The sequence below is a fragment of the Echinops telfairi genome, unplaced genomic scaffold (genome assembly GCF_000313985.2).
Source record: "Echinops telfairi isolate 266 unplaced genomic scaffold, ASM31398v2 ScPeMD7_7475;HRSCAF=8513, whole genome shotgun sequence".
In the NCBI taxonomy this organism is placed as follows: Eukaryota; Metazoa; Chordata; class Mammalia; order Afrosoricida; family Tenrecidae; genus Echinops; species Echinops telfairi.
The window spans coordinates 19,951,187-19,962,616 of record NW_022111379.1 but is presented as its reverse complement, the minus strand read 5'-3'; the positions used below and the strand labels follow the sequence as shown (position 1 = coordinate 19,962,616).

Below are 11,430 nucleotides of genomic sequence, written 5' to 3'. Positions count from 1 at the left end.
CGCGCTGCTTCTTCACTTGCTTGTTTAATCTCTTATCTCAAAAGATACTGACTCAATGCACACCCTACACAAACCATGTTTCAGTAACAGAACAAAGAGCCCATTCTCAATGGGATTATAACCACAGATAGAGAGATTAGCATTTGCAATGCACTGGGAAACTGAATTATTTCCATCCATAGTATTCCACCTTTGGCCCTACAGAGACGTCAATGGTTTAATGTGACTCTTCCAGCCAGTCTCTGTAACTCTTTGATGGGTCTGGTAAACAGTTGGAGGGAAGGTACTGATTGCATTATATGCTTCAGCTGTGAGGGACTGCCATCTTGCTGGGTATAAAGTGAACCATCTCAGCAGCAGGTGCTACGTATGGAATGGCATCCTCTGGACCCTGAGATCCCTGTGCAATGAACCACCTTGATCCAAGAAGTCAGTTTTGACACCAGAGGAGTGACAGACCTGTAGCGGCAGACCCAGCAGTCAGAGCATGAGGCAGAGTAGTGCTTTGGGGCAGGAGGCTGATTTGTGGAGTGGAGTGCCTCGGGGTACTTAATTGGGGGTGCTAGGTTTGCTGACCCAGGGAGCTGGAGCTGAGTGCCTTACATCGGAGCGGCATACCCTTTGGGCATTTATTAGCAGCCCTACAAAGAACTTTGTAGGCTATCTGAGCTGAACAACTGTGTCCTGTGCATTTCTCACCTGAATTATAATCTGTATGATTCCACAATAAATGCTCTAAATTTGAGCACTGTCTGGGACTTGTGTGTAGCCAGTGTCATGAATTACAGACCTGAGGAGCAGAGCAAGTGCTGTGGGAGGCCGAGCTGAGGAGTACAGATTGCTGAGCTAGAACAGGCCCTCCGAGAGACAGGTCCCTGCCACGTGCAAGCACACTCACCCACCATATCATCCAAAGTCTTAAATCACCCGGCTCCACGGTCCCAGCTTCTGAATCAGCTATGGGGGAGACTTCTTATCTGTTTCCAAAGTAAAGGCAGTCCTCAGGTTACGAGCATCCAAGTTACGGGCAAAGCTCTTTAAATTAGTTCTTTCATGGCCAATGACGTGTAACGGGAACAGATCCTGAGTTTTACAATTTGGCACATTCGAGATGGTACCTGGAATGGAAAGTTACTCACTGAAGCCCTGGAATGGGAGACTGCAGCAGCATCAGCAGCAGCCCTCTCAGGAGCCTGCTACAGGAGACTAGATTACTGACAGAACTGGAGGAGAGCGGCACACATTCAAGGTGGGGCAGCCAGCCGCCATCTTTGAGTGAGTGCTTTAGATCATGCTAGAAATCTAAGGACCGGAGATTCCGTGGCTGTGCAACTTGTCCACCACCTTTCTTCTTGAAGAGGAAGATGATGCTTCCTGCAAGGGTTCGCCTCATCTTGTTTCCCCGGTAGCTCTTTCTGAATCACCATCATGATACGAATCCAAACCAGGTCCCGTGGTAGATGCTGCCTTAGCCATGGCTGAGCTGGGCAGAGCCTGTTCAGTGGTGGACTAGGCACAAGGCAGGCATTTCCACTACAAATGGGGAAAACGGAGGGGGGGCGGGTAGGTAGTATTCCACTACAAATGGGGAAAACGGGGGTGGGGTGGGGGGAGATAGTAGGCCCTCCCAGTGAGTGCAAGCCCGGCAGGATCATGTACATTAGCTGAGAGGCTTGAAAATAAGCCTTTCCTTTGGGAACATCTGGGCAATGGCCCCACCTTCTAAACTCGGCACTGGCCATGTGCTCTGGATTCTGGACAGAGGCCAGTCCCACCTGGATGGCAGCTCTGCTCTCCCGCCTAATGGCAGCCCCATTCTCCTAGTCCCTGGGACTGGCGGGTGACCCCACCTCTCAGCCTTGGCAGCTGCCCCACCTGCTCAGCTTTGGGCAGCAGTCCCCGCCCCCTGGCACTTGAGGAGGAGCAGCCTGGCCCTCTGGAACCCAGGGGAGAAGCTGTGCCTCTGAAACCCATGCTTTGAAGAATAGGCAGGCCCGCTCTGCCGACCTCTGAGCCGCTCCAAAGATGGTTCTTTTCTTTTCCTGAAGGTCAACAGATGTAGCACCGGGCCTGTCTCCTGTCCTTAGACTAGAATTCCAAGAGGCAGACGCTGTGCTTTGCTTTTGTTCTCTGTTCTCCTCAGTCGGAGCTGGTAGGTTTTCTGCTGTGGTAGTGGGTAAGATCCGTGAATCAGATACTTGATTTCTTTAACAAAAGATTGTGTAGGTATGTCCTTGGTGAAAATTCTAGGACTCATGCACTTAGTTTGTACAATTTTCCAAATCTTTACCTCCTGTTCTCTTTTTACGCCGTTCATTTTTTAAGTCTCGTATCTTCCCTCTCGTATTTTACTATAAGTGTTGAGAAGCCCTGCGGCTCCTTTAAAATTTGCTTCTATAAGCTATTCAACCAGACGTCTATGTTCATCATCATTTACAAGTTCTACCTTCCACCAAACATGTGAACCGATTCCAGACAAGTGCATGAAAGCATCTCCCTTCTTCTCGTGTCCAATCACAGTTCAGAATTTTCTCTTAAAGCCTCGAAAGAGGCAGACTTGACGTCCCCGTGTCTGGTGGCATTCTGTGCGGGGCCTCACATGCACTGGCTGAGACGATGGGGGCGTTCTCCAGCACCGTCCTCGCCTTCTTCTTGGGCCCTCCTCAGACTTGTCTGTGATGTCGGTAATGCTACCAACAGTCTCTTCAAGGCAATCTAAGCTTTTACCACATATTCGGTAGTCTCAGACTCTACCTATGACCCAATTCCAAAACTGCTTCCAAATTTAGGGATCCGTTGCCGCAGCACCCACTCTGACGGTTCCAGTTCTGTTTGAGCTACCTAGCGCTGTGGTAACAGAAGCACCACAGCCAGAATTTATTCTCTCACAGTGTGGGAGGCTTGAAGTCCAAACGCAGGCTGCTGGCTCTAGGAAAGGCTTTTCTCTGTTGCTCTGAGGGAAGGGCCTTGTCTCTCGTGAGAGTCTGCTCCCGGACAGTCTTCATGCGTCTTGGCAGTCTGCCCCACCTCTGCTCAGCTCACTTGCTTAATTTCTTCTGTATCTCAAACGAGATGAACTCAAGACACATGCTACATGAGATTACACCACGGGCAGAGAGAGGTTACGATTAACACAGTTTTTCGAGGGACAAAATTCCACCCATAACACCCAGCATCACGTTTATGTATAATGGGGGCTTCCTGGAGGCAGTGTTACTAAAAAGAGGTCGTGAGTTAGAAGGAATCATTCACGGGTGCCTTAAAAACGCTGGACCAGAAGCTGAAAAGTTGTCAAGTTCAAACTCACCCAGACGCGCTCAGAAGACAGGTTTGGCAAGCTGCTTCTGAAAACGTTGGCGCCTTCAAGCCCTGGTGGTTTCCAAACCCTCGCACAGGGTGCCATCAACTTGACAGCAACCAACAAAAACAACGACCTTTCTGTGTAGGTCGGTTTCATGAATCAAAAAGAAGGAAGCAAAATGTGCAGAACAGCTGCATAGTACACAGTGACAGGGAGTGACAGGGAAAGAAGAGAAAGGAGGAATACAGCAAGTAAGTATTACTGCAGGAAATGCTGACTCTAAAGCAGTTGAAAAAACTAAAATCAAATCAACGCCACCACTTTTCACCTGATATCAGATGGCACTTTACAAGAGGTCCACAATGAGGTTCTTTAGAAAAAGTGCACCTAGAGTCTAGTGTGGCTGCCTGGGAAAGGAAGAGCTGAGTTTGCTGACCACAGACCTGCAGCCACCACAGCACAAAACTATGTTAAAGTCGCTAGGTCCCTCTCAGGAACTCACCTGCAGCCTGCTGACGTTCTGACTGGCCAGCCTCATCTCCTCCGTCAGCGCCTCTTTAGACTTCTCGGCCAAGGCTAGCCGTTTGGAGAGTGCTCGGCACTGTGAGATCAGAGAACATCCCATCACTCAGGGGCACTTCCTAAACCCAACTTAAAATACTCCAATAGAGTATGAAATTATCCAACATTATCATTAATACCACACAGGGGTTTGCTGAAGATCATCTTGAGATGGGTGCAGCAATGCGTCAACAGAGACCTGACCAAAATCCCAGCTGATTTCAGCAGAAATGTGGGACGATGGCTATCAGTGCTGGGTCAGAAGGCAGTTACCGCACAGATGTTCACCTGCATTTCATGGACTATGCAAAAGCATTTGGCTGCGAATCAGAACAAATCACGGATAACACTGGGAACCATGCGGACTTAAGAACACTCAATGGTGCTCAACGTAGAACCTAGACATGGACCAAGAGGCAGTCATTTGTAGAGAACACGGGGTTACTGGGTAGCTCAAAATCAGAAAAGGTAGGTATCAGGACTGTCCCTTTTCACCATTGTCAATCCGGATGCTGATGCAATCATCTGAGAATATAGACTATATGAAAAAGAACGCAGCATCAGGATTGGAGGGAGGCACATGACCAATCTAAACTAGGCAGGTGACACTGCTTTGCTTGCTGAAAGCGCACAGGACTTGAAGCACTTGCTGTGGAAGATCAAAGACAACAGCCTTTATTCAGAAGGCATCATACCTCAACGTAAAGAAAACAAAATCTTCAAACTAGACCAGTAAGCAGCAGTATGTTAAACAAGCGACAGAGATGACACACATTTAAGAGGAACTGGACATAATCTACCATCCCATGCTCATCGATAACTTTCTGCCAGCCCCAGCGTTACACAGCACGTAAGGAGTTTCCACTCTGACTCAGGACGCATTCTGGCTCACATTGGTTGCGAAGGGAAGCGGCTATTTCAGAAGTCATCAATGGCTTCTGACCACAGAGTATGGACATACTTTTCTCATACTGACTCCCTGTTTGGGACCACATCACAGGAGCAATAAAAGCTTTATGGTTGCTCCTACCCGATTAGGCTCCATCTTCATGGGAAATTTTTAAAAACGAGCGCAGGACTGTAAAGAGACCAGCTGCCTTCCGGGCAGAAGGCTGCCAAACCTAGCCTAACTAGAAGCCGGGTGGGCCATCAGGAGGAAACGAAAAGCTTGTATTTCAGGCCATTTCCAAAGAGGACAGTGATCAGACAATCACTAAGCTTTCTGGGGCTGACGAGGAGGGCCTGCAGACACCGTCAAAAGCTGCGTCCAAGTCAGATTGCAAGCAGCTCACCACTTCCTGTTTACACATAAGGAAAAACGAGCACAATTTAAAAATTCCCGTATCACAATTGTGCTGAAGATATTCGCTAAGATAAACAAACCTTCTCAGAAATGCGGTGGCCTCACAAATTATCTAGTTACTCATTTCATTCCTTATAAGAGAATTCCAGAGCAGTTCAGCCAACCAAAGCGGCCACCCCCACTAACCAGGCATCTACCACGGGCTTGGCATGGACCCTGACCAAGAGGGAGAAATGTGCAGGGCACAGCTCCTCCCCAAAATGCCCAGTACGCAGTCAGGTCGGGGACACGAGCTCAGAAAGCAGACAGGAACCAACCGACCAGGGCCGGCCCTCGGCGGCCCCGCACGGCTCAGGTGATGCAAGCTCCAGCACTTCCGCTGCACGTCGTCCAGGCTGCCCTCCTCTCCCCTTCCTGCAGCCCACCACACTCCGCCACTGCGGTCTGTTGACCAAATACGGACCCAACGGCTGCCTTGTGACCGGCACGGAGCCAGCCAGCCAGGTCACATCCTGCGTTTCAGCAAGGAAAGGGGGGAAGGAGCCAAGGCCTCTAGCCGCTGTTTTGCCACCTCTCCGCTGCAGTCTCGCAGAGAGGCAGGGGAGGGCCCAGGACAGAGCGCTGCCTCTTCTTTTTTGTTTCTTTAACAATTTGCAAATCATGATTCTCTGCCGGCCAGCCAGCACTGACCCTCTCAATATAAAGTTTCAAAGCAGGCACCTTAAAGGTATTCTTGCTTCGTAGCATCGTTTCGTCTTATCGTTCGTTTATCACTCTTTGATACCTGTGTTTTCTTCCTTGCCTCCCCACCCCCAAATATAGTTTTCAGTGATCATCTTGCACGGTGGTTGTCTAATTCGCCTAAGAAAGCATCTGCTTGGTGAGGGCAGACAGGAATAGAACAAGAGGTCTGGATATCCTCTAAGGCTGCAAAGATCACATTTTCAGGGATTTCTACTTCCACATGTTTGTCCTTTGGCAACTGGAGAATTCAGTGGGTGGGAGGGGGGAATAAGTAAACAGATAGATAATAAATAAGTAAACAGAAATGGAGAAAGGAATCAGACACAGGCACGGTGTGCTGTCTAACTTGTCCAAATGCTCCCCCTGAAAAGCCCCCGATCTGTGAGCGCGCGCAGCTGCTCTTGTTTAACGCTCTAACAAGGACTCTGTGGTCACAATGCTCCCAGCCAGATAGGACCACAGGAAGCGCTACCTCTCTGACGCCAAACAGTTTTCAGTCACTTGGAAATAAATGACCAGAGACATGAATGCCAACCAAATGCAGGCGAACACCTGGCCACTGTCGTCACCCCTCTGGTGCGCGGCAGGGGGAGAGTGAGCGCATCCCTCAGGAGCTGCAGAAGGAACCGCATGGGCCGTCCACTTACCTCGGCATAAAAATGCACTGACTTGCTGTCAGCCAGCTGCAGCTGAGACGTGAGTTCCACGACCCTTGCCATGTAGTGACTTTTAATCAGGCCTTCGCGGGATTCCACATCTGGCGCCTACAGGGAGCACAGGAACAGAGACAGGTGCTGGGAGATGAGGCAGTTCTGGAGCAAAGACGATTGACCCATCGCTTCACAAACAATGGAAAGAAGCCATGCTGTACATGTTCACTTGTAACTCTGATATAAGAACATGACAAGGAATCCTCGTTTCCCCCACCGCTTGAATCAACATGAGGCAGGGCAGGAAAATAAACGTAAATCCTAGTTCCTGGCGTGCACTGTTCCCAGCGCAGTGGGGCTTCGGGGAGCAGAGCAGAAGCGCAGAACTGGGAAGCCTACTGCGGACCAGGCTCCTGCCTCCAGCTTTTCTCAGTCCAAAGCCTGATTTGCATTCTCCGTCTGACTGACTCATCTGTCTAGCTCTAATTTGAAGTGGAAGAAAAAAGGGAGGATTTATTGGAAGCCCTCAAACCCAAACATTCTCTCTCCGCCCTCCCTCCCCCCAACTTATCTTAAGACACGTCAAAGTGCTTAATCAACAAATTAAACTAGTTCCATACCACTTCAGATGGTTATGCCTGCTAAGCACTCTGGCAACGACACTGGGTTTAATTTAAAAATATATACAATCAGGGACTCCAGGACAGATGATCCCTTCAGGACCAGTGCTGAGAGGGGCGATACCGGGAGGGTGGAGGGAAGGTGGGGTGGAAAGGGGGAACCAATTACAAGGATCTACATATAACCTCCTCCCTGGAGGATGGACAACAGAAAAGTGGGTGAAGGGAGACGTCGTACAGTGTAACACATGACAAAATAATAATAATTTATAAATTATCAAGGGCTCATGAAGGAGGGCAGAGCGGGGAGGGGGGGGGAAGTGAGGACCAGAAGTCAGAGTTTACCTAAATTCTAAGGCAAGAAAGGACATTCTAAGGTCACTAAGGAAATGCAAGAATTCACCAACTTACTTGCCCTAAAGTTACCAGCTGGCCACACTGAGTGATAGGCCAGATGACCACGGTGCGCTTTCCATGGCTATTTCTAATATTACACGGAACGCTTCCAAATGAAGATGCGCAAGGCTATCTGACAAGCCAGACCCGGCCTGGTTTCACTTACTCAGGGCTGGGGAGAGCGAGTGGGCACCCTGTTCTTCAAGACCCTGAAAAGCCTAGCTTGCCCGGCTGCCGACTGGCCTGAGGCCGAGGCGGGGGAGGGCTGGCGCGGTCCTCGGCCTCCTGAGGCATGCCAGGAGCGGTGGCCAAGCTTGCACCACACCTTGTCAAGTTGCCAAGTCAAGTCAGCTGGAGGCAATGAAAACAACAGGGCTGGGATTTGTTGGTGGCAGTTCGAATAGAGCCAGAAGGCAAACATTGGCTCTGCATTTGACAGAATGTTCAGAAAAGCAGACAAAGATGGCCCTCCCAGAACTCTGTCAACAAACATGCCCCTAGGTGTGCACAAGCACACGCAGCACAGGGTCAACATGCATTACCTCGCTGTTGTCCGAGGTCTTGGTTAAAATCCCAATCTACAGAAAGAAACAGACAAACAAACTTCAGAACTAGCTGTTAACATTTCAAACGTGACTGCTTAATAATGCACATAAACTACAAAATCCACACCTGTAATATCTTCTCTTTTCAGTTCCAACTGAAAGAGCAGTAAGACTGGAATAGGCGACATCCATCCGCCTACAAAGGGTCTCCCTCACTGCCATCGTGCAGGTGCGACTCCTAGTACCTCGTGGGCTGCTGTTTTACAGGTAACTGCTTACAGGAGTAGTGAGCTCAGTAGACAGCTGACAGTGGTTCCAAACTGCCCCCCACGTGGAGCGCAGCAATGTGTAACCACTGCACCACAAGGGCTCCCTAGGGACAGGTAACGGCCTAAGTGGTTTCTGCCATGGGGCCGTAATGAATCATGATCACCACCACATACTATCAAAATGCTATTTTCATGGGTTGGGTTTTCCAAGAGATCTGGGAAGGCCGGCAGAGAATATCTACTCTCGATCCTGGTGCTGCGATTCTCCCCCTCCCCTCCTTTTCCCTTTTGACCTGCCCCTCTGGGTCCCCGAGACTAGTCTTTCTTCTGAGGAGAGGCTGGTGGATTCCAGCTGCTGGTCCCATAGTCAGCAGCCCACTGCATAGCCCACTACGCCACCAGGGCTCCTGCTGGGTTATTTATACGGATCGCAAATGGTGTTGGGCTGTAACTGAAAGGTCAGCGGTTCAAATCTACCTGCCACCAATCAGCTTGCTGGCAGTGGGTTTGGTGTGGTCTTAAGCAGTAGCCAAGAAGCAGCGAAGCAAGTATGATGGTGACTGTTGTCATGAAATGTGCCGAAAAGGAAACGTGACTGAAGGCTTGAAAGGAAGAAGAAGAAATGCGCTTGATAGACATGTGTGTTCTTACGCTAATCCTGAGTGCGGATGTCGGGTTTAAGTTAATAAAAATGAAAGCACAAGTGTAAATCTATGAAGGCACTACTAAAACAGTTCAAGCTTGTTTTTGTAGATTAAGGTTTCAAAAGCAGACCATCATGATTACTGACTCAGGCTGTTGTGGATGGTGGAGGCTGTGTGCTTAGGCATAAAGACTTCAGGAAGCTACTATAAATGTGTTTTTGATGGATGTGTTCATCAGAGGCCACCACCAATAAACCGTTTTCAGATCCCAAATACTAGCAGCAGCTCAGCGGACCATGCTAATGAAGGCTGTGCCCATCCAGCTATCAAAAGGGTCTCTTAGGCTTTTATACAGAAGAGCCATCATTTCCTACTTCTTGAACCAAGTGTAGCAATTACCCTTTCTCCTTCAGTTAAAAGCAACTTACAGTAACACACCAATCATTTAACGTTATCGTCATAGGTCACTAGATTTGGCATATCCAAACATTCAGGCAGGAAGGATGCAACACAGCCCCTCGCCTTGAGTTACAGCCTGAGCATGTGAACAGCGCACAGCCCCTCACGGGAGTAGTGTTATATAAAAGCACATTTTAGTATATGCTGCTAATGAGAATATAAATTGCTGCTGTCCTAATTTTGCAACAAAGGTCAAGGAACTTAAAAATATCGATGCTTTTGCTCAAGCAAAATGTGGCGAAGAAACTAGATGGTGCCAGGCTATCGGAAAGAAAAGCATCAGGGGTCGTTAAAGGCAAGCAGACATTTAAGTGAGGCATCAACTAAGTCCACATGGAGAAACCATACCAGTGTGATCCAAGGATTGTAAATCATAAAACCCAAATCCAAAGGAGGGAATGGTATCAGAGTTTAAATTGTGAGGGACCTGGTTTGCAGGTTATGGATGGCAGTGAGAAACCAAAATCCATCTGCAGGGTCCGCACATGGAGTGAGCCTCCCATGAATCCTCTCTGACCATATAGGCCAGGGAGCAGCGAAGCCCAGTCATCGTCAAAACCCATTCCTGTAGCCTCTCTTGGGTGACATCCTTCCCTACCCCTCCAGCCATCCCCCTGTGATCTCACAACCCTCTGTACAGGCACCTAGCAGAGCTCTTATTCTATTAGATGATAAGCTACTAAGGGAGGGAAACGTTTTCCACTCTGCGGATTCAGTTGTGAACAATGAAAGGAGAAAGACTACTTTGGTCCTTAACCCAGGCCACCAAGGACAATGCCTAGGATGGCAGTTCACAGAAAATGTGGCATTCTCAGCTGTGCCTTAAATGATGATAGGATTTTAAATTCAAGAAAGCTAGAGAAGGAAAAAGAAGATTTGAGAATGTCCAGGCTAAAGCAATAGCGTAAACACATGTGGGGTTAATTGAAGGCAGGGGGATAAATGGCTCAGTGAGCCTCGCCTTTTAGTTCTCGGGTCTCTTGCTTTCTCATGGTCTGACCAGAGTGCAGCTGCATTAGCTAGTTCCCTGCTTTAGCTTGCAAGGCTCACTTCCTGCAAGACATCCCTGAGGAGAAGCCACATGGACCTACCCCAATGCAGCCCTGAGTGCTGGAGCAGCCGTGTGGAGACCCCTGCCAGTACTGAGATGCTTACACATTCACTGACTCAGCTTTCCTCCTGCAGTCGGCGTCATTGCGCGTGTTTTGTGAGATGGAGGAGGACTTTGTGGATAGGTGTTGGACACATGGGTTAATGTTGGACTTGTGGGCTTGGGCAGCACTGGGTAGGGATGTTTTCTTGATGCACACTTACCCTTTATATGAAACTCACTCTTATACATCCATTTCTGTGGATTTGTTTCTCTCAAGTACCCAGACTGACACAGCGCCCCTCTGACAGGCCGGAGAGGTGACCCGGCTCTCCTCAGTCCCTCAAAATGCCGTGGAGAGAACGTGAGGAGCTAAAACGTGTTTTCTTCCTTCTCGAGTCCTGCTTTTCTAGATGTTCTTTTTTTTAAAAACAGCAGGCAGAATATTGTAACTGCCAACCTTTTTCAAAAGTAAATGACTTCTACCAGTGCAGTATAGATGTCCCTTAACCGTCTAACTCGCTGCAGGTTGAAAACAAGGCAAGAAGCATAGAGTTGCAAGACAAGTTGCCAGGCACTGTCTTACGAATGATCTCCTTGGTGGGCTTCCGTATTAGATGTGTTCTGAAGCTTTGGACTGTCAGGTGAGGGACCATAAAACTGGAGGCGCATGGTGTTTGTGGTCGTTTGTACAAAAAGTTACTACTCATTTGCCTCTTGATCAGAAACAGAACCCTATATTAGAAATGCGTCTATGGAAAAACCTTAAATCGGACTTACTAGATCTTTCTAAGAACCTGCCCATCACTGTGGGGGAAACTCATGAAAACCAAGCCCACTGCCATCAA

The 11,430-nt window shown here is 48.8% G+C and overlaps 1 protein-coding gene across 1 annotated transcript in view; it reads right to left on the bottom strand.

Moving 5' to 3' along the window:
* The window catches only part of PPP1R21 (protein phosphatase 1 regulatory subunit 21), a 60,036-nt gene that overhangs the window by 5,087 nt on the left and 43,519 nt on the right, over positions 1-11,430 (bottom strand). Inside the window, 3 exon segments of the mRNA XM_004699747.2 lie at positions 3,804-3,902; positions 6,557-6,673; positions 8,118-8,153. Of these exon segments, the coding sequence (XP_004699804.2) occupies positions 3,804-3,902; positions 6,557-6,673; positions 8,118-8,153 (252 nt within the window).